This window comes from Apteryx rowi, unplaced genomic scaffold, assembly GCF_003343035.1.
Source record: "Apteryx rowi isolate R43461 unplaced genomic scaffold, aptRow1 scaffold_75, whole genome shotgun sequence".
NCBI lineage: Eukaryota > Metazoa > Chordata > Aves > Apterygiformes > Apterygidae > Apteryx > Apteryx rowi.
The window spans coordinates 1906731-1926651 of record NW_020451038.1 but is presented as its reverse complement, the minus strand read 5'-3'; the positions used below and the strand labels follow the sequence as shown (position 1 = coordinate 1926651).

The window sequence follows — 19921 nt, the reverse complement described above, 5'->3', positions numbered from 1 at the left end:
CGGGGGCCGGGGGGCCGGGCCGGCGCGGCGGCGGGTGCTGACGCCGTGGCCTTGCGCAGGTGGAGCGGATCGAGCGGCGCTGCCTGGAGCTCTTCGGCCGCGACTACCGGTACAGCGTGATCCCCAACGCGCACGGCGAGGTCTGCGCCCACTACCCGCGCCACATCGTCCTCCTGGAGCGCGACGCCGGCGCCGCCCGCGACCCGTAAGGCACCAGGGCCCGGCCCGGCCCGGTCTGCCCTGCCCCGGGCCCGGCCCGCCCTGCCCTGCCCCGGCCCGGCCCGGCCCCGGCCCGCGGCTCCGCGCTTTGCACCGGCAGCTTCGTCCCCGCCGCCTTGGCGCTCCCGGGAATCTGACTTTATCCGGGTGTGTCACCCGCCGGTCCCGGGGCTGCGCGCTCCCGGGTGTCCCCTCCCGTGCAGTTTGCGAGCGGCGTCGGGGCTGCGCTTTGCTGCCCACCCGCCTTGGGTTTCCTCCACCCTCCTGGCTCTTTGCTCCCAAAGTCTCCTGAGCTTCCTTGTGCACAAACTCCTAAGTTAAAACCTGTAATTTGGGGAGCACGAAGGAAATGGGGTGCTCCAGTGCAGCTCCGGCTCTGCTGGGTGCTGTGCTTGAGTAGCTGCAAGGGCAGTGTTGATGCTTAATGACTCCTGTGCTTTAGCTTTCCCAGAGGCACGTGGCTGGGTGCTGGGCTGTGGGGTGCTCTCACTGTGTTCATGAGGTGCCTGTGGTTGTGTTGGAGGGCCTGTGATAACAGAAAGTTTGGTCTGGGAAGTATCTCATGGTGCTCCAGTCCACCTTGCACCCCAAGTAGGGACAGAACAGGCCAAGACAATCTCGGCAGAAGTAATCTGCTCCCGCTGTGGTATATGGATCAGTAGGTGTTTAGGCTTGGTGACCTAATGGGAAGCGCTTGCTTGCTGTTTAGTGTTAGTGGATGTCAATGCATTTCTGGACTTTGACCCACATGCTCAGAACTGCAGTGGTCTCGCTTCCAGCTGGGTTTTATCTGCTCCCTATCGCTGTAACAACAGCCTTTTATTTTCTTTCTTCCAAAAAAGCATAATGCAGTTCTCCGAACTTAACTGTGATTGTAACAAGGGTAACATACTCTGGGGTATGGTCACAGTGGTGGCATGTCTCCAGCTGCCTTGCCTGATGGCAAGCCRTCCGTTGTCATGCTGAATATGTGTCATCCAGAGGCTGTAGAGGGAAAGGGTCTGTGGACAAAAGTGACAACTGATGGACAGGTGGGAGAAATTCTGCTTAAAGATTAGAAAAGACTGAACTCCTTAGAAAGGAGAGAAACTGAAGTCTGAAGCTGTAAATATGTAAATAGCTGATAAGTAAGAGTGTCTTTAGGGAAGGAAAAGCAAATGCTGCCATCTTTCCTGTCCTTGCAAGAGCAAAGGGTATTTAATTTTTCTGATGGGTATTATATTCAAAACAAGTAAAATTACATCCGGTGTCCCATTTTCTTCTGAGACTTTTGCAAGCTGGCAATGGAAATAAACATTTTAAATACCAATTCTTTTCAAGTCTTGATTTGCTGTCCTAGAGAGTCAGGGAAACGTACTCTCCTTCATTCTCCCCTCCTCCCTGTTTTCTGGGCAATAATCTCAGTAAAAGCTGCTAAATCACTTTTACATGAATCCAGTTTTTAGTTGCAGCATTGTACTCTATGGAGTAATTGTGAAATACAAGCAAATCTTAGCAATATAGAGAACATTGCACTTCTTGTGTTACAGAACGCAAGAACCTCTTCCAGTGAATGGGACACTCCCTCTAGGACCTAATGTCTTTGGCTGCCTTTCATCTTTGTAATGTTCTTATTCAGCTGGTAAGAGCTCCTTGAAGTGTGCAAGACGCTTCGCACCTCTGAGAATACCAAACGTTTTTTTGGAAGCAGTTCTAGCTTATGCTAACTCTGCCCTGCCCCGTCAGTTCTGCTGGTACAGCTGTTTCTGAAGCTGTGTGGGGAACTAGCAAAGAACGGTTATTTTTAACCCAGATGAGTTTCTTGGTCCTGTTTGTTCGGTGGCTGTGCAGCTGGGGGAAGAACAGATGTTGCTTAAGGGTTCATCAAACTTTGCTAACAGGACTCTGAAACGCAGGCAGGCCCATGAGGCAACGGAAGTGTGGGAAGAGGTTGGTGTGTGTTTTCAGCTAACAGCCGGGGCAGCGTGTGCCCTGTGTTAGGTGCTGCTGTGATGAGCCGCAGAAAGCAGCGGAGAGCGTCTGACAGCCAGGAGCTCCTTCCATGTGCAAATGGCTCTGAAAACTCATGTCCCCATAAAAGGAGTGAGCAGATGCTGCAGGGAATGGAAAAGGAGGGATGTGCTCAATTCTTTACTTGCTGTCTTAGGGTTACTGTCACAGCACTTCATAACAGTGTCTACATCCCAGGCATAGGCCATGTCTTTGGTTTCGCTTGCTGATTCTGTTATGTGTCTGTACTCCAAACATATGATTACAGTTGCACATAATCTGAAAATGTATATAGGATGTGAGAGAAACACTTAAGTTCCAATGTTGTTATGGCTAACCAAAGAGAAGCCTCTCTTCTTCAAGCCTGTATAAAATTTACGGTTGACAAAATGATTACTTGCTCCTGCAGGAAATATTTCCCTCACATTTGAAAAGAGCAATTCAGGTTTGGAGGGGGTGGTGGTGGGATTAACACGGAGAAAGGTTGTCCAGTGGCATCTTCTGGAAAACAAACTTCTGAAAAGCAAAAACACCTGAAAAGTTCATAAGTAAGACTTAAGATATACGTCATTCCTTCCTCTTTCTCTCCCCTGCCCCAAGCAGTTGTGATGAGGTTCTGTCACACTGCTCTTGARGTGTACTCTTGTTTTGAAACTTTTTTTCAGTGGAACTTACTCCTACCTATGCTACCTGTAAACACTTGTCCCTGTAAGAGCACTGCGCCTGTTCTGCAGAGCAGTTCTTTCCCCTCACTACAGTAGTCTATCCACAGCTATATTCGCATATCGCTGAAAATTCAGATCGTGTTCATCTCTGGATTTACTGATGACGATTCTTAGGACAAGGGGATCCGAGAGTCCTGTTTGCAAAGCAGTGAAGGGGAGCGGAGGGTCTCGTGGGTGTGTGCGCGCACGTTTTCTGCTGAACAGGCACAGGAGAGGGGTTCATCCTCTGCCACCCCAGTGGGGCGCTGGACTCCCATCTCGCCCTCTGTCGCAGTCCTGCCAAGCTGATCCGATTCATTCCTCCATGCCATGGTGCCTCTCCTGGGAATGCAGTTAGTGTGCTAGAGGTGAAACCTGTTGGCTAGTCTCCGCTCCCAGGGCAGGTGCTTTTCCTATTATTTCTGATCTTCATGGGGTTTGAGTTTTGTTGTATCCCATTTTCTGGATGTAGAAGCAGTGCCACAGAGCTATTCTGGTAACACCGTGTTAAAGTTTTTATCATCTCCCCCCCTGCCCTGCAAATATTTTCCATCATAAAGGAAACGTTAGAGACAGCTGGCGCAGAGTGCAAGATGTGTCTCTTAATCTTGCACGTTCACTTAAAAATAACCCCAAAACCAAATCTGTACATCAGAATCTCCCAAAGGTTTAAAATAGTTTGGTATTAGGTGTAACATATGAAGCAGACTCTGCTGGAGCTGCTCGCAGGCTGTTCCTGAGGTGTGTGTTAGTCAGATGCTCTCTGAGGAGGGTGTGCTAGTAGAGAAACAGATTGCTGAGCAGAGCTTCTGGCTCTGTTTGCAGTGACAATGCTGAGCAGAGTTTGGGTTGTGTTGATCGGGTGCATGCTTCCATAACTTGCGCATAATCTTGTGTACACTTCTGTGAAGCGTAGTGGGTTAGCATTTTCCCTGTCTTTGCGCTTAGCATCCTTGCGTCCAAAACATTGGAAGATGATGAGCTTCTTGGGTTCTGTTTCTTTAAATCCTAGGATATGTCAAAGCTCTTTTGGAGCCAAACAATCAAAATAGTTATATGTAGGGAAAAACATGAAAAATCCTAAGCATCAACTGTGAATTCTGGGAATGTATTTCTTTAATAAAAAAAAAAGTAGGATTTGAAGGTCCTGGTTGTGCTCTCTCTGCTTTCACCAGCACCACCTCGTATAATCTCTCCCATAAACAGACCGATTTCCATGTTAAAAATAGTTTATTTCTTAATCCTTCCCAGAATGCCTGTTGCAGGTGGGTTGCTTTAGACTCTCACTGCTCTGAGGCTTGGAAACTTTCTTTTAATTTCCAGCATAAAAGTTTCGATTTGTTCTTAGGCCAGCATTATCCTTTGAGCTCTTTTCCTTCCCCGTTGCTAAGTTCTGTCCTTCACCCTAAGGCATATATTGGTGTGTCCTCACTTAATCTTCATTTGCTCAGCCAAGGAAGCTGTGTCTCCTGGATTTAGGTCATCAGACGCTTGTCTCAGCTGAGATCCTGTGCTCTGCACAGTAATGCTGGTACTTCTCTGTTTTACTGGAGAGTTTCCCAGGATCCTGTTTGTCCCTTTTTTCAGACTTACTGTGTTGACAACCTGTGGGCATCCAGCAATCAACCATTTCATCTAGATTCTTCTACTAAGCTTCACTGCAGGAAAGGGTTGACTGGAAATTCTTGTTAATTGTCTCTAAGTGCGTGATCACACATTTTTATATTGCTGAACATCATCTGGTTTCTACTATGCCAATCTAGATGCTTGTCCAATTCTTTGTGGAAACTCCAGTTGTCCCCTGTGTTGACGGTACCTCCTGAAGTTCTGGGTAGTTGAGAAGTAAATTTGGATTCCTATCAAATCTAGACTGGTACTTTAGACAAATTATAGGAATTTGAAGTTGCTTCCAGAATGTGTCTCAAGCCCAGAAGGTATTTCTGTTCTGTTTTAACCAGAGAACCAAACAAACTTCAGCTGACATTAATCTAACTACCCTCCTCAAGCCACTACCCAGTTTACAGACAGTTGTCTAATTACTCAGCAATGGGCATATTCAAGTGACCAGAATTAAGGTTCATTGACTGTTTAAGCTTTGGTTCTATTTTGTTTATTTTTGCCTGTAAAATTCACTCTGATAGTCAGCAGTGCTGAGCTTCTTTTTGAACAAAAGGTTGTGGAGAGGCAAAACAGCACACACATTTTTGTAGACACTGGCTCACTGTGGCAGTTATTCACTAGTACTCCACATGCTAGTCTGTAGCAGACTGTTCTGCCAAGCACTGACAGTGCTCGTATTGCCAGCTCCCTGTTGCTCCTGAAGATCCTTGCTGTTGCAGACTGCGCAGCTGGTCTCTCAAAATAAAGAAAAGGAGACAGAAAAGTGTCCACATGTGTTGGATAGCAGCGGGAGCAATTCTAGTGTCTTCTTGCTTGCTGACTTCAGAGCTGGCTTCCAAGGAAAAGGGATGGGGATTACAGCCCAGGGTGTCTGTAGGCACTTCACTGAAAGAGATGCGGGAAGATGCGCTGTGTACTGAACTGAATCTCTGTCCAATAGGTTTGAGAGCACTGTGCAGGTTGGCAAGCTACAGGACCTTATCAACCGAAGTAAGATGGCGAGGTGTAGAGGACGATTTGTTTGCCCAGTCATTCTATACAAGGGAAAGGTAAAGCTTCATGGGTTACCTGTCTTAACCTGAAAATGACCTTTCTCCCTGCCATTTGAACTGTGCAGCCACGTCTTCAGTGGGTTGTTACCTTTCCTAATGCTGCAAAATCTAGTCTTAGGTGCAGGCAGGCAGTCTGCAGTAATAGATAGCATTTGCTGTGTAGGCTACGTAAATCATCTGTGGGGGCTTCAGGGTGTTTTTCCCCACCATGTCATGAGCATTGCACCAAAGAGCTAACATTTTCTACATCTCTGCGTTCCTTCTGAAGCACCAAAGATATCTGGCCTTTGAGAGGGGAAATGCAACTGTTGTCACTTCCTGCCCCCTTATCCTCTCCAGCAGCGAGCTCTCTTTGAATAACTTCTGTTTCTAAAGAGAAGTTTCCCGTTTATGCTCCCTGGGGAGGCAAGATTGCATAAATGGTCTTATGAATGTGTGGGCTTGTCTGCAAGGGGATCTACAAGAAAGTGAAATTAGACTAATTTTTATGTGGATTGCTTAAGCTGCATTGAAGCCCAGCAGGAGTAGTTGCATTCAGAATTTATGTAACTTAATTCAGTTTTCTTAATTCAATTCAGAAACACTTCATGAATAGCAAAATCATACCTGTGGCAATTTTAATGTGGCTTGACCGGAGCTGTCATGGGCTGAACCTGCTGACCCTTATATGTAGAAGTGAACTGCCCGGTGTGGCATTGAATGTGACCATCCATAATCTTATCAACAGGAATGTGAAGGATAAGGCTCAAGCAGGGTATTAACAGAGCATGAATACTGCTAATTTATCAGGAATTGAATGTATTAGTGAATTGGAGAACTAGAGATGAAAATGTGGTTTAAAAATTAGCTACAGATTGAGGCTTTTGGGAGGTTGATGTGTTTTGAGAACTTAATCCTGGTCGGGTTGGGTTGCAGGGAAGACTGCTGAGAGACAGTCGCTGTAGGTACCAGCCATATCTATATAATGTGACAACAAACGGGACATAGGCCTGATAAAGAAAAGACTTTTGGAGCATGTGGTTAATAACAAAATCTTCCTCCAGCATATTTGCAGATCAGCAACGTTAGCTGGCTGGGGAGAGCTCTATGGGCGTACCGGCTACAACTATATCTTCTCAGGTAAGTGAGGAACCATCTCTTACAAGCTACATGGTTAAGCTGGTCAGTGCTGGGATGGTGACCGAGACATGAGACCAGGCTTTCCTGAGAGCAGGTGCAGAGCTCTATTATGGACCTGCTTATATCAGGCCCTGAATAATAGGACAGAGCGTGAAATCTGGTGCCTGTTTCCGAGCACCGTGCTACAAGAGAGTGCTGTGCCTCATAATGCAAGGAGAAGAAGCAAAAGAACTTGAGGCTGAAAAGTGAGTTATGGGAAGCATGTAGGCAAGTAAGGCAGCCTGATGGATTCAGGGTATTGATCCCCCAAAATTGAGGGTGGGAATAAGGGAAGAAAAAGGAGAAGAACTTGCTGTTGCTTGGCTGATCATCACAAATCAAATGCAGCTAATGGTGAGATATACCAAACTCTGGGGAAGTTTCTTCAGGGGAGTATTGGGTGTCTGGCGTATGGGATCTGAAACTTGGCTTGACAAAGAACTGCGCAGCACCATCGGGGTGCCCTTCCAGCTGTCAGTCATGGGACTGACCTGCCAAGATTACCTGAGATCATCTGTCCTTTGCAAGGACAAGGGAAGGGTGGGCTGCATTAGAAAACAGGCTCTGTAGGGAGAGGGAATACAGAGGACAATCGAGAGCACTTACATGTGGAGGGAGACCCCCAAACTGGCCTTTTGGGGGACATGTATATGTGTAGGGCATGGGGATTGAATTGGTGTATACAAGTTTCAGTTCTTAATGTCTTCTTTGCAGGGGGTTCTGACGATGCTTGGGCAGATGCAGAAGACATTTCAGAGGAAGACTCTGCACTTAGGTTTGTGTGCGTCACTTGGATGGGGAAAAGGGAGTTTGGACCAAACCTGGCTGGCTCAGACACTGAATGCTGCTCCTTCCTCCACAAGCTGGGCTTTGGTGCAGGCTTGAAATCACCGTTGAGCTTGGAATCTTACTTTCCTTGCTTTTGGAAAAGAGCCTTTCATTGTGTGCTTGAACGTGCTGATGCTAAAGGCTGGCTAAACCCAGTGTGACTGAAGCCTGCTAATCTACTGCTGGGGGAAGCGTTGGGGGTTGGAAGATGTCAGGCTGTTAAAAAGGCCTCTGAATTACGCAGAAGTGTTTACTTCATCAAAAAGCAGATCTCCAAGCTGGAGAAAATTTTCTGTATTTTGCTTACGTGCTTGTTGCTGTAGAACAGAGTGAGATATGGGGGGAGGGACGTAAGCACTAAGTCTGCAATACCAGTTCATTGCAGAGTGTGACTCTGAGCTGTGGGGACAAGGCTCGTGCTTCAGGGCTTGTGGCTGGAAGTAGTTTGAGAGTCACCGTGGCTGTATCATGCTGGCAGTCAGACTGACAGGGTCAGTGTTCCCTGCTGATTTGGCTTTACCTTGTACCGTGTTGCAGAAATGCAGACTCCCAGCTGTTTGACAAGGTCAGAGGGCACGACATCAAGCTGCTTCGTTACCTGTCTGTCCGATATATCTGTGATCTGATGGTGGAGAACAAGAAGGTGAAGTTTGGCTTGAAGTGAGTCTGGGTTCATTTGTTTTTCTGCAGGCTTTGAATTGCAGCTAGTAGCCCTCACTTGCGGATGGTTATTGGCCTGGGAGCAGCCCCTGGAAGTGTCCTACAGAAGGATCATCAGCTAATCAGTGCTGTAAAGAGAACCCCAAGGTTTTAGGTCAAATAAAGCTGTAGCAATGGGGAAGATACCTGCTTTGCAGTGTTGTCTTCTGTGATCTGAGTAGTTTTTCTCTGTAGAGCTTTAGGTGATGTGAAAATTTCAGAAAGGGAAGAAAGGAGCCCTCCGTTTGTGTATGGAAACAGATGGAGATGCTTCCTCTGATAGTCCTCTCAGAGAAAAGCTTAAGTGTTTTTCTCCCATACCTGTCCATCTGGATTTGGATGTGTTGCTAGAGTTCTGCCCCTGCCCACTCCTGAGTCAAGTCATAGTGTGAGGAGATGCTACAGGTGGCTTTTTGGGTGCCAGTGTCTTTGTGAAAAATACTCTAAATGTCTGTTGTTCTCCTCTTGTCCTGCACAGTGTGACGTCTTCTGAGAAGGTGGACAAAGCTCAACGTTATGCTGATTTCACGCTTCTCTCCATCCCATATCCAGGTATAGGACTGATATCCAGAGGGACTCCCAAGGGACAGGTGACAATCCATTTCTGGGGCCTGGGAACTACCTGTGTGTGTGGTGAAACGACTGTGGCTTGCTGAATGTTTCCTATGCTCCCTCTGGAGGGGGAAGCTCTTTTAAACTGAGCATAGTGCAGTGGAGTGGAGCCTCTGGCAGTGTGAGTCAGCATTAAGCTCTCTTTGAGATGGCAGAAGAATTTCTCAGCAGTTCTAATGAATTCAAGCGCAGAGAAAAAGTCCTGGAAATGGAGCTGACGTTAAGATGAGATCCCTCAGTAGCCACCAAAGTATTTTGGCCTTTCCCATTCCTGCAACTGCAAACTACTACTTGATGCAAAATATATAATTTGATTGAAGCTACATACAGCCCCAGTTCTTAAGAGCATTTCCTAGTCCCAGTGCTTGCAGAGAGAACCTCTATAATATATACTCAGTGCTAGGCAAAACTGTTGACCTGAGCCTGCAATGTATGACCAAGACACAAGCCACTCCAGTCCGTCTCCCTGGTTATATTAGTCCTTGCTCCTAGCAACCATCACTGGGTCACTTGCTGCACTCTTAAAGATGAGCTGAATATTGCTGGCTGGCTGCTGCTGTCAGGCTTGGTAATATGATTGGATGTGAAACTGCTGTGTTTGAGGTCTGTCTGCAGAAAAGGACGTTTTGTTTTTTTTTTTTCCCCTTGCACACAAAGACGGGGAGAGGGGGGGAAAAAAAACCAAAGCTGTTATGGATGCTCCAAACCCAAACTTCTCCTCAGTTACTAGTTGTGGCCCTCAAACATCTTAAAGATACTTTTCTATTTATACAGAAATTAGTGTCAATTCAGAAAAACTCTGTTAAGATTTCTATTAAGTCTGTTGTGCAGATAGCAGAAGCGTATAAAAATATTATTGGTTTCTGTAGCAAGTGCCACAGGTATAAGCTGATGATGATTGTCTTAGCAAACTGAGACCCTGGGAGATGGTGTAGATAAGTCCCTGTCTCTGCTCATGTGGCTTTTGTAAAGTTTAGGGAAAGCCTTTTAGGAGCTCTTTCTTGCCATGCTAGTGATGACCTTTATAAAACTGGACACCCTTCCTGCAGATGTTGCCTGATTTCCACAGTGCTGCCCCAGAGGAGAATATTGTCATTCAGTTAAATCCAGGTGTACACATGTAAGGCTCAGCAACCCCTCTAGTGACTCGCCAAATGCAGTGATATGTTCTTACTGGTGTTTACAGATTTGCATTGAAAGAATTTCTGTTTTGTAATTTATAACTGAAGTTATTCTGAGATCCTATTGTCTAGGGTGAGCGAGACAGTGTCCAGACATGACTATTTAGGGTGAAAGGCTTGGGTTAAAATGGGGTCTCTGTAGGTGTTTTTGTGCTCTCCAGTACGGAAGTCCTCTTTTCCAGCTGACTGGTGGTTGGTCTTTGTAGATTCCAACACCTACTGCCATTATCCTTCATTCTTTGCTTTAAATCTGTTTTTGTTTGGAGTTAAATCTCAACCAAGAGATTGCTTCCTGGTTGTGTCTTCTTGAGAGCTAGTCTTGTCTTTGCACAGAGATTTTTCTCCATTTGAGTTGCTTGTGACTTACAGGGTAGGAATCGTTGTGCGTGTGAGCAGTGCCTGGGGCAGAGGTGTCTTGATAATACGGGCACTCAGGAGGTTCTGTGACGTACACGGTGCCGTGGGAGAGGTGCTTCGTGCAGCCTGCAGGCAGCTGCAGTGCTAATGGTGCTGCTCAGCTGTGACTAAGTGGTTGCAGTTTGCAGCAGTGATTTCAAATAGTTGTTTGAGAAGAACAGGACCCAAAGGACAAACTTCTGCACATTGAGGGGGTGGTTACAGAGGCTCACTTCCTCCGGTAGTGTGTGGTAAACCTCCCAAGGCTTACTTGGGATGCATTTAGAGACTACCTTGGAAGTTGTTAAGTACCTGCTTCCTTCAGGTAGGGCAATTCTGATGTTTGAAAGAGGAGACTTAAWATGACAGAAACCACAGCCTGCTCTGACGGGGCCCTTTCCTGTTACCTGCAGCAGATGCCCCGTGGAATTTGACTTTCCCTGGGGCTCTGCCAACACCTCCCTTTGCTAGTTCCTTCTCAGTCAGGATGTCAAGCTGATTCTCCAGATCTGTGCAAAAGTCAGTAGCCCTGGAAAGCACAGGTCATTCCGTGAAACCTGTTGTTTGGGAAGATGTGAAATCTGTCTCTCAATCTCCAGACTTATTGTGCTTTTGGAGTTTGCCCTTTGTCTGCTGTGTGAGTGTGCTCACTGCTGCGTGCTGTGGGTTGTTGCTGCCGAGAGGTCATGCTGCCGACTGTACCGATTACTGCTCTTCACTTCCCACAGGCAATGGTTTTGATTTGTTTTGGGGCTCTGGGCTGCCAGCACTTTCGATCCCATAGAGCAGTTCAGTTGTTAGGTATCAGTTAGCCGAACGGTTGTTCATTACCTCTTTTCTTGCAGGCTGTGAATTTTTTAAGGAGTACAAAGATCGGGATTATACAGCTGAAGGTCTCATATTTAACTGGAAACAGGTACATGGATATTACAAAATGGAAAGCTGTGGGCTTTAGTGCGCTTAAGTCTTGTCTCAAAGAGTTCCTGAATTATGGTGTATATGTTGTATGCTTATTCCTAATCACAAGGAGGAAATCAACAGTTCAAAACAGATAGTGTATGTACTACATGATTCATTCATTGTAAAAGTCATATGTAAAATAAATGAATCATTATCCCGAACTCCAGGACGCTCRACCTCTCATGGGAGGCATGGGTTGCTCCTGTTTTTGAGTATTGATGATATTTCATTGATAGCCTCTGTTCTCAGTTCTGTCTTCATATTCTCTCTTCCGCTGGAGGAGATGGTTGAGTGAGCAGGAACAGCCCGATAGGAATTCAGAAACTAAAATGCCTTATCCCTAGCTTTCTGTGCTCTTAACAGTGAAAAGCTTGTCTTGTCCACTAGTCATCCTTCCTCCGAGAGTGGGAGTTGATTCTTACTACTACAGGTTTTTGCATCCAAAGATGCTTTGCTGAGATAATTTCTTCCAGATGTACCATTTGGCAGTCGTTGTTTTGTTTTCTAGAGCCAGTTGCCTCCAAGTCATGGCTTTTCTCTGACCAGTTATGTCTGTTTTTTGCAGGATTATGTAGATGCTCCATTGAGCATCCCAGTCTCTCTGACCCAATCTCTGAATATTGATTGGAGTGAGTACCAGGTGAGGAAAGCAGGTGTCTCTRTGGGAGATCAGAGGTTCAAACAGGAAGGATCATTAAAGATTTGAAGTTTGACTTGTCACCATTGCGGTATTCTGGCTCACTTCATGCCAGCGCACTGGGAGTGAGGCTGCAGAGTTAATTGTTCAGAATAGCAGTGATAATCCTCTAGCCAAAATGTCCTTGAGGGTGGTGTGCCCAGAGGTCGCTGGCTGTGACACCAAATCCGTTTCTGTAGCTTGCTTAGACCTGGCAGTCCATTAGGGAGATATATCACTAACAAACATAAGAAACTTGCCCCATTCCAGGAAATGGTAAGTATTGCCTGTTCACAACTGTCTTAGCTTAGGCACATGCCTTCGGTGGACAGACTTTCTTGGTTATGGAAAGAGTCTTGAGAAGGTCAGCTTTCCCGTATGTGAATAGTAGCCAAGTAGCTAGGCACCTTCTGTAATGGGTATGCAAGATGCCTATTCTAGGATAGAAAGTAGTAAATCATAATTGACCATAGCGTGTCTCCATCATTTATTAGCGTGACAGCATCACAAGTTGAGTGAACTCTTTGCCTGAGCTTTGAGGTTCACCTTTGTCTGTTCCTACCCAAGAGCATCACCTTATACCACAGCACTGATTAGTGTGCTCGTTTTCACACATCAGTGGACCCACTGCTGCCCCCTCCCTGGTCTTCTCAGGTTTTGCGACGGTTGCCCGCAGTGCTGGAGCATGCCACACTCCTGTGCTCTATAGCTGGAAGCACTGCAGAACTAGGAGGGCCTCCCAGTGCTGGGGCCACCATTTCTCAGTCAGTGACGAAAATGTTAAAATGCCGGCATAAGCAGAATGATGGAAAAGTAGCTTGCAGTGTTGAAACAGAACTAATGGGACCACACTTGCTTATGACTAGAAACTTGTTTACTAGAATACTAAGCAGCCAGTGTTTTGAAAAGCCATACTTTTAAAAGGTATGTTAAAAATTGAAGAGGATGTAAGAAATAAATGCAGAAATGATCTGAGGACTGGAGAAGGTGCTTGACTCAAAGCTGAAGTTCTCAGTCCGTTTAGCTAATCACAAAGGTGACAGAGAGTTGACTTAATTAGTGTATAAGTACCTTCACAGGGAGAAAATACTAGTTCTAAAGCACTCTTCAATCTAGGGAAGGAAATTGCATAGGAAACAATATCTGCAAGCTGAAATCAGACGAATGAGAACAGCAGTTTGGCATGTTATTTTTGAGGGTGATCTGTTGGAACAAGCTGTCAAAGGAACAATGGACTTTCAGCCCCAGATTAGATGCAGAACAGCACACTTGGGCCTGTTTTGATCTTTTTCTCCAGGCAGGTGAAACACTTACCTCTGTTGTAGCACTGAGGGTCCCTGAGTTCAGAGCCCTTCTGCGCTGCTGCTGCTTGAGCATTACTGCAGAGGTCTAGTACCCGTCTAGAGCTGCTGGAAGTGGGTCAGCCCTCTGCAAGCAGCCTGCTGGCGCTATTTACCTGGGCGAGTCAAAGAATTTTGGGCAAAGTGCTCCAGTTGTGGGGATGGGCTGCTAACCTGCTCACCCCATCGTGCTGCTTGCATCATGTACGCGGCTGTAACGTGGCCGCTGAGCCATTTTGTAAAGCGTGCGCACGCAGGGGGCTGCAGAACTAGGTCAGTGCTCGCAGGTATTCGCCAGCTCATTTTAGTTTCTCAGAGCGTGGGCTGCTTGGAGCTATGGGGTGGCAGGCAGGCAGGTTCTGTGCCCTGCCTCTAGCCAAAGGGGCAGGCTGTGGGGGTCCTGGCAGCTGGCTGACCTAGACAGCAGAAACGACTTTTTTTTTTCCTGTCTGGCCTCTTGTCCCAGGGGGCCTGCTGCAGAGGATGGGGGAGGGATTAGAGCCCTTAGGGAAAAGTGTGCTGTGCTGAGCAAGGGCCATGGGGTTATCTGTGCTTAGCTGCTGTTCTGGGTAGAGAGGCCAAGAATATGGCAGGCTCTGAACTACCGAAAAGAGCAGCCTTTTGTTGTGAGCAGACCCTTACTGTTGTCATTCCTCTTTCCCCATAGAGCTGGGACCTCGTGCAACAGACACAGAACTACCTGAAGCTGCTGATCTCTATCATCAATAGTGATGGTAAGGCAAGCTCCTTGCTCCCAGGGTCTCAATAGGTGCCTGATTATGATCTCCTTTCGTCACAGCCACCCCAACTCCTTGAAGTAAGTGTAGAGCCCTACGTTGGCATCCTATTCCCTCTGGACACTGCAATATGATACCTAGGCCTGTTGGATAGATGGAGCTGTGGCTGATGTTGGCAGCACAGCCCAGCAGCAGACTCTCCTGCAGTTACTGTGTTATTGGAACACCCTGCAAACTTTCTGGAGGCCACAGGAGTGGTGCCCTGTGTGTGCCTCTGTGCAAATGTGCTTCAGTGGGAAGGGGAGATTTGCTTTTCTCAGAGCTGACGTCTGGATCCTTCTGCCTTCTTAGTGAGGCTGAAAGAAAATGTTAAGTTGGAGCAGGTTTACCTCTGATATGGGGATAGATGGTGGTAGTGGGTTGCAACTGGGCAACTGTATGTTACGGGAAGCAAGATGATGATCATAACAGCTGCTCAGGACACAAAGTCACTAGTTAGAACTAGGACAGCACATCAGCCAGGGCTGCTGACAACCCAGGACAGTCTGAACAAGTTGTTGGCCGCTACCTCCAAGGCAAAATGTTCTGGCTTGGTGGCTGAGCTCTGCTCCTGCAGTGCAGATAGGCTGTGGGGAATGGAGAATGGCCTATCACTACAGATTTGCTATAAAGAACAGGCATCACTCTTGTTACAAGTCCTTTTGTTTTCCTCTCCTTCCTACTCCCACCTGGAACAGATGATAGCGGGCTCCTGGTGCACTGTATATCTGGCTGGGATCGAACTCCTCTCTTCATCTCTCTATTACGCCTCTCCTTATGGGCTGTGAGTACCTAGCTGACATGCTCTGCTTTTGGGGGTGACAGCTGGGAGAGGGAGTGACCGTGTCACCAGAAAGTGGTGGTGGAGCTATTACTGATTCTTTTGGCCATGCTGGCTTCAGAGAGGGTGTGGGATAGGCTCTGATGTGGAGTCCCACATGCTGTCCTGCCATCAGACAGAGTATTGCAAGGGGATAGAGCAGTGTACTTGCAGCTCTGCTCAGAGGATCCTCTGTACTGCAGACTGCTCAGCGTCTAGAATGCTGTGTGCTGTAACCAGGAGGTGCCTGACCCCCACTTGGAGGCAGGGCAGAGCAAGCTGGGCATCTTTATTCACCATGGCAATTTCCAATAGCTCATGAACTCCAAGTCCTTACCTCCAGGGCTGCTGCCTGAAGGCTGCCTCTCACTTACTTTGCAGGATGGGCTGATCCATGTGTCCCTGGAGCCGTCTGAGATTCTCTACCTGACAGTGGCCTATGACTGGTTTCTTTTTGGGTACGTACACTAGGGTTTACTGGCATATGTAACTCTGCACAGTAGGGGTGAAACCTTCAGGGGGTCATCTTCAGTGTTTGCTCACAACCAGGGGTGGATATTGGGCCTCTCACTGTGTTGTCGAGCTGTGACAAGGAGGGGCTGGTGCTTTTTCTACCAGAGGCTTGGGCATCTGACTGTTCTTGATAGCTTGTGCCCTTCTGCTGATTCTGGCTTCTAGCATGTGACCTCCTTCCCTTGCTCTCTTTCCAGGCACATGTTAGTCGATCGACTCAGTAAAGGAGAAGAGGTGAGTGTCTGGTCTGGGGCAGTGGCTGAGCACAGCTTTCTCTCCCCTGGGTACTTGTTTAAGGTAGCAGCATCACCGTTTGCTTCCTGATAATACCACCAGTCTGGCTGGGCTCTGAAAGGATTGTTCAGGTGCTGGAAATACGAGGTGGGAGCCTTGCCCCGGTTGCTTCCTGATGCATAAGGTGTGGGAATGCTTTTTATCTCTGGCTACAGTCTGGTTGGTGAGCGTCAGTCCTGCTGGTTCCCCTGCTGTGCCATTAGTGTTTAGGCCCCTGGTGAAAGGGAGCTGGGACTCTATCTAGCTCAGCAATGAGAAGAGATGGTTGAGGTGTCTGATTCCTGGGAGCTTGGAAATAAAGCTGTGTGGTCTTGTGTACTTGTCCTGAGTGCCAGCCCTCCAGCCTGGGTGTTGCAGCTGCACGTGGCTTGCGTGACATTGCAGGTTCATGGAGCAGCTTACACTGCTTCTGGTGTGTATCTGTGGGGCTGTACCAGTCTGTATCTGTGGGTGCCCAGATGGGACTGGGAGGCAGTTAAGATTAGTGGGACTAATTGTGTTCAAATCTTTCGCTGCTTAACAGCAAGTGATTGCTCTGACAATAATTGCAGTACGCTGCAATATCATTTTTGGATAGGGGCCCACAGATGGGGAGTGTGTCCAACCCTATTGCTAATTCCCTGTTCCTCAGGCTCACTAGTGAATCCCTGCCTCTGAGCAGTACTGCATCCCTTGCAGAAAGCAGAGCTGGGACCCTAGCCTATTTTTCATCCTTTGAGGGTTCAGGACCCTGTCTTAGTCTCTCTCCCCCCATTCATTCCCTTCCAGAGCTCTGCTGGCTCATGGCTGGCAGCTCTGCTTGGGTCTGGTGCTTGCTTGGCCAAGGGAGGCGTCAGTAGCTGGAGTGGGGGCGTGCGGCTGGCTCTAGCACTCGCCGGTGCCCGCGGCAGGAGCAGAGGGGCTCTGCGCTGTCGAGGTAGGTGGGGTGGCAGAGGCACGGCGGGGTGAGCGCTGCAGAGCAGGCTGGTGCATGGCAGGGCACGAGCCCGGGACCACAGACACTGCAGGTGCTGCATGTTTCCAGGTGCGATAGTGCTGTGGTGCCGAGGTGGAGCACGCGACTGTTCTAGCCCAGCCAGTCCTGCTAGGGTTTGCTGCTTGCTCGGACATATAGGCAGCTGCTGGGGGCCCATCCCTTTTCCAGTCTGTGTTGATGGCATAAGTGCCCGCTGTGCGCTCGTGGCGTGCGTGCAAGGCACTGATAAGGAGACTTGTTATGCACTCCTTTCTGGGCCTCCCCATGGTGGGGAACAGGGTCTGTTTTACATGTAAGACAAGGCCCGGGATGGGACGGGGGCAGCCCATGGCACATCCGAGTCTGGTAGCTGCAGATTTCTTGCTGTCTCCTTCCTGCAAGCACCTCCCTGCCAAAATAAGAGGCTGCATGGAGCCTCGGGTTCATTCCTGAACCGCTCTTCTCTCTCCCTTTGCTCAGATTTTCTTTTTCTGCTTCAATTTTCTGAAGCACATCACCTCTGAGGAGTTCTCTGCTGTGAAGTCGCAGAGGTAAGGAGCTTGTGCCTGCTGCTGCATGGGCTACAGAGCCAGGGAGCTCGTTAGTGCTGTTCCTTTGGGGAGATGGAAGCCCTGGTGTCCTGGCCCAGTTTTCTTTAATTTGTTCTGCACTCTGAAGGCTGCAAAATGGGGCCGAGGCTTGTGAGGTGCAACGTTGCGCTCTGGAAAAATTGTCCAGGCTGAAATGTGCTCTCTGCTTAATGACTTTCCGTGGCTGCCTAAGCACAGATGAACCCAGAGGTGTGTGCTCTGGCTCAAGCGGGCTGCACAGCAAGGTCCATCAGGCACCGCTGCGGGGAGCGGGGTGGCTGCTCTTTGACAGACTGCTAAACATTAGCCCTTCTTATTTCAGGAGGAGCATAAAGAAACAAACCCCACCATGGAGGAGACTTCTAACTCTGATTAAATGCACAACTGCCTGCAGCAGCCTGTTGCCACCCTCTCAAAGTGCAGGGCATGTGGGCTGGGATTGTTAGGAGAGTCAGATACTACACCCTGGTCCCATCCCCTCTCCTCTGCCCCTGCACAGCAGATTCACCCCTAGTCTGATCCGGTGTGTGCTACAGAGATCTGGCTCTGGCCAGGCTCCATGCAGTGCTGCAACGTGGCTGAGGTGACCTTGTCTTTCCTTCCCCAGAAGGAAGAGTTTGCCACCTGGCTTCACCCTGGAAGAGATCTGCATGCTCCGTGAGTGCGGCTGCTGAGCATCAGCCCCTCTGGGTGCTGGTAATGGTTGATCACCTGGGGGCTTGGGTTCCCACCATCAAGGTGACTACAAATGAGCTGTGCTTCCCTTGGGGCATTGCAAGAGTGATGCCCCAGGGCAAGTGGAAAGTGTAAGGCTCAAAGGGAGAGGAAGAATCAATGAATTCAAGCTGGTCTTCAGGTAGTTCTGTCTCTTTTTTTTTTTCTAGAGCAGAGAGATCGAGGCAGCACCACGAGTCTGAGCAGTGACTTCTCCTTGGGGCTGGAAAGTTCCCCTGGAGCAGCTGGGAGCTTCACCTACGAAGCAGTGGAGCTGATGCCAGCAGGAGCACAAGCCCAGGCAGCATGGTGAGGAGATAGTCACTCAGTGGACTGCAACACAAAAGGGGCAGGCTCTGACCACAGGAGAAAAGATACCTCTGAACTCCCAGCCCTCTGGGTCTGCTCTCTGAGCCATGGGCTCCCTACAGTGGAGGGAGGAATTTGGCTGTCAGAGGCCTTGCTGCAGCTTGTGCTACAGAACTTCTGCACCAGGAAATGGAGGCTCCTCTGTGTTAACGACTGTCGGGCTTCTGCAGGGATGTTCCTGAAGTTTGTCGCCTGATCTGGTATCAGGGCAAGTTTTTGTTGTTGTGTTTTTTGTTTACCAGCTTCACAGTTAAACACAGTGAAATTGTTTCTGGATTAAGTTTAGAAGAGGGTTCTAAACAATGGGAAAATGACATTTGGCAGCAGCCTCGCCTGGGAAAAGTGGAGGCAAAAAACTTAGTTGCTCTGTAGTGAAGCTTAAGTGGTTTATGGAAGAGGTTATACAAGTCTGCACTAATGGAATGTAGAGTGGGTGACCAGGACCCCTCTAGACTTAAGCGCCTCTAACAACACGTGGTGTATGAGCTGAAACCAAGTTGCAGTCTGGAATGTTGCCTAGAGATGGTTCTGGGAGAGAACATGAAATTCTCAGTGCTTCCTGTTGTTAAAGAGTTGTATAGGACTCGCCTAGGGAGCCGGGTGGCTGCCTGGAAGCTGGACTGGGGAAGATGTCTCAGGTGATTCTGCTGCTCTGGGACAGGTGCTCTGCTTGCTTATGGAGTTTCTGGTTCTGTGTTTGGGGATTTCAGAGCCCTTCTCTAGGGTTGCCCCTCTCAGTTTAATTTTTCACTCCTCTCCCTTAGCACATGTGAAGATGCTATTTTGTATTGCAATTATTTTAAATTAAATCTGGGTTGTGCTGGAGGCAGCTGGAAATCCTCTGGGACTGAGGAGCCAGCAGCCATGCTAGTGGCAGCGGCTTTCCTAAAGCACATTATGATTCAATTTATAAAACACTGAAGAACAGTCAGAGGATCTTTCTGAAAAATCACAAAACAAAGGTGGGGAGCCCCAAACTGTGTTTACCAAGTGACCAAGGCAGAGTCCTCTTAATGCATGGAAGCTACCTTATCCAAGCAGGAGAGTGACTGCAGCAAATGGAGAACCGCTTTCCGCTTGCCTGCCTACAGGGTTGGAAACGGGAAGCATTTACACTGATCCAAACCATGTTCTGGAGTGCTCAGGACCTACAGACTAGATCCTGCAGCATGATCTTTACAAGATGTGAAGTGGCTGGAGCATGCTGGGAGAGATCTGCTGTACTTGGATGTGCCAGGGCTTGATTTGATGACGTTTTGTAACTCTAGTTTGCTTTCACTCCTGTTGGAGACATCAGGTTATTTTGGGGTTTCTGCAGCTACCAGGGTGATGATTTGGGCCCACGCTATGAGCTTGAGGAGGGGAAAGTTGTAAGCCTTTACATGAGAACTTAGTGAGGGGACTGGGCATGGGTGTCTTGCTGCAGGCTGTTGTGGCTGTGTAGTCTGGAGAACAG

At 48.2% G+C, this 19921-nt stretch overlaps 1 protein-coding gene across 5 annotated transcripts in view; it reads left to right on the top strand.

Annotated features, from left to right (window-relative positions):
* The first annotated feature begins 6 nt into the window (after positions 1-6).
* MTMR14 (myotubularin related protein 14) overlaps positions 7-19921 on the top strand; it is a 33221-nt gene continuing 13306 nt past the window's right edge. For 2 of the 5 annotated variants that reach the window (XM_026088006.1, XM_026088009.1), the window contains exons 1-16: positions 7-205; positions 1749-1840; positions 5473-5581; positions 6628-6703; positions 7457-7517; positions 8108-8230; positions 8748-8821; positions 11304-11374; positions 11984-12058; positions 14102-14168; positions 14909-14994; positions 15412-15488; positions 15741-15777; positions 17273-17343; positions 17990-18039; positions 18267-18405. In XM_026088006.1, coding sequence (XP_025943791.1) covers positions 1824-1840; positions 5473-5581; positions 6628-6703; positions 7457-7517; positions 8108-8230; positions 8748-8821; positions 11304-11374; positions 11984-12058; positions 14102-14168; positions 14909-14994; positions 15412-15488; positions 15741-15777; positions 17273-17343; positions 17990-18039; positions 18267-18405 — 1133 coding nt within the window. In that variant the 5' untranslated portion in view covers positions 7-205; positions 1749-1823. Of the gene's footprint in view, positions 206-1748; positions 1841-5472; positions 5582-6627; positions 6704-7456; positions 7518-8107; positions 8231-8747; positions 8860-11303; positions 11375-11983; positions 12059-14101; positions 14169-14908; positions 14995-15411; positions 15489-15740; positions 15778-17272; positions 17344-17989; positions 18040-18266; positions 18406-19921 lie in introns of all 5 variants that reach the window. The other 3 variants (XM_026088010.1, XM_026088007.1, XM_026088008.1) reach the window with 3 other exon arrangements.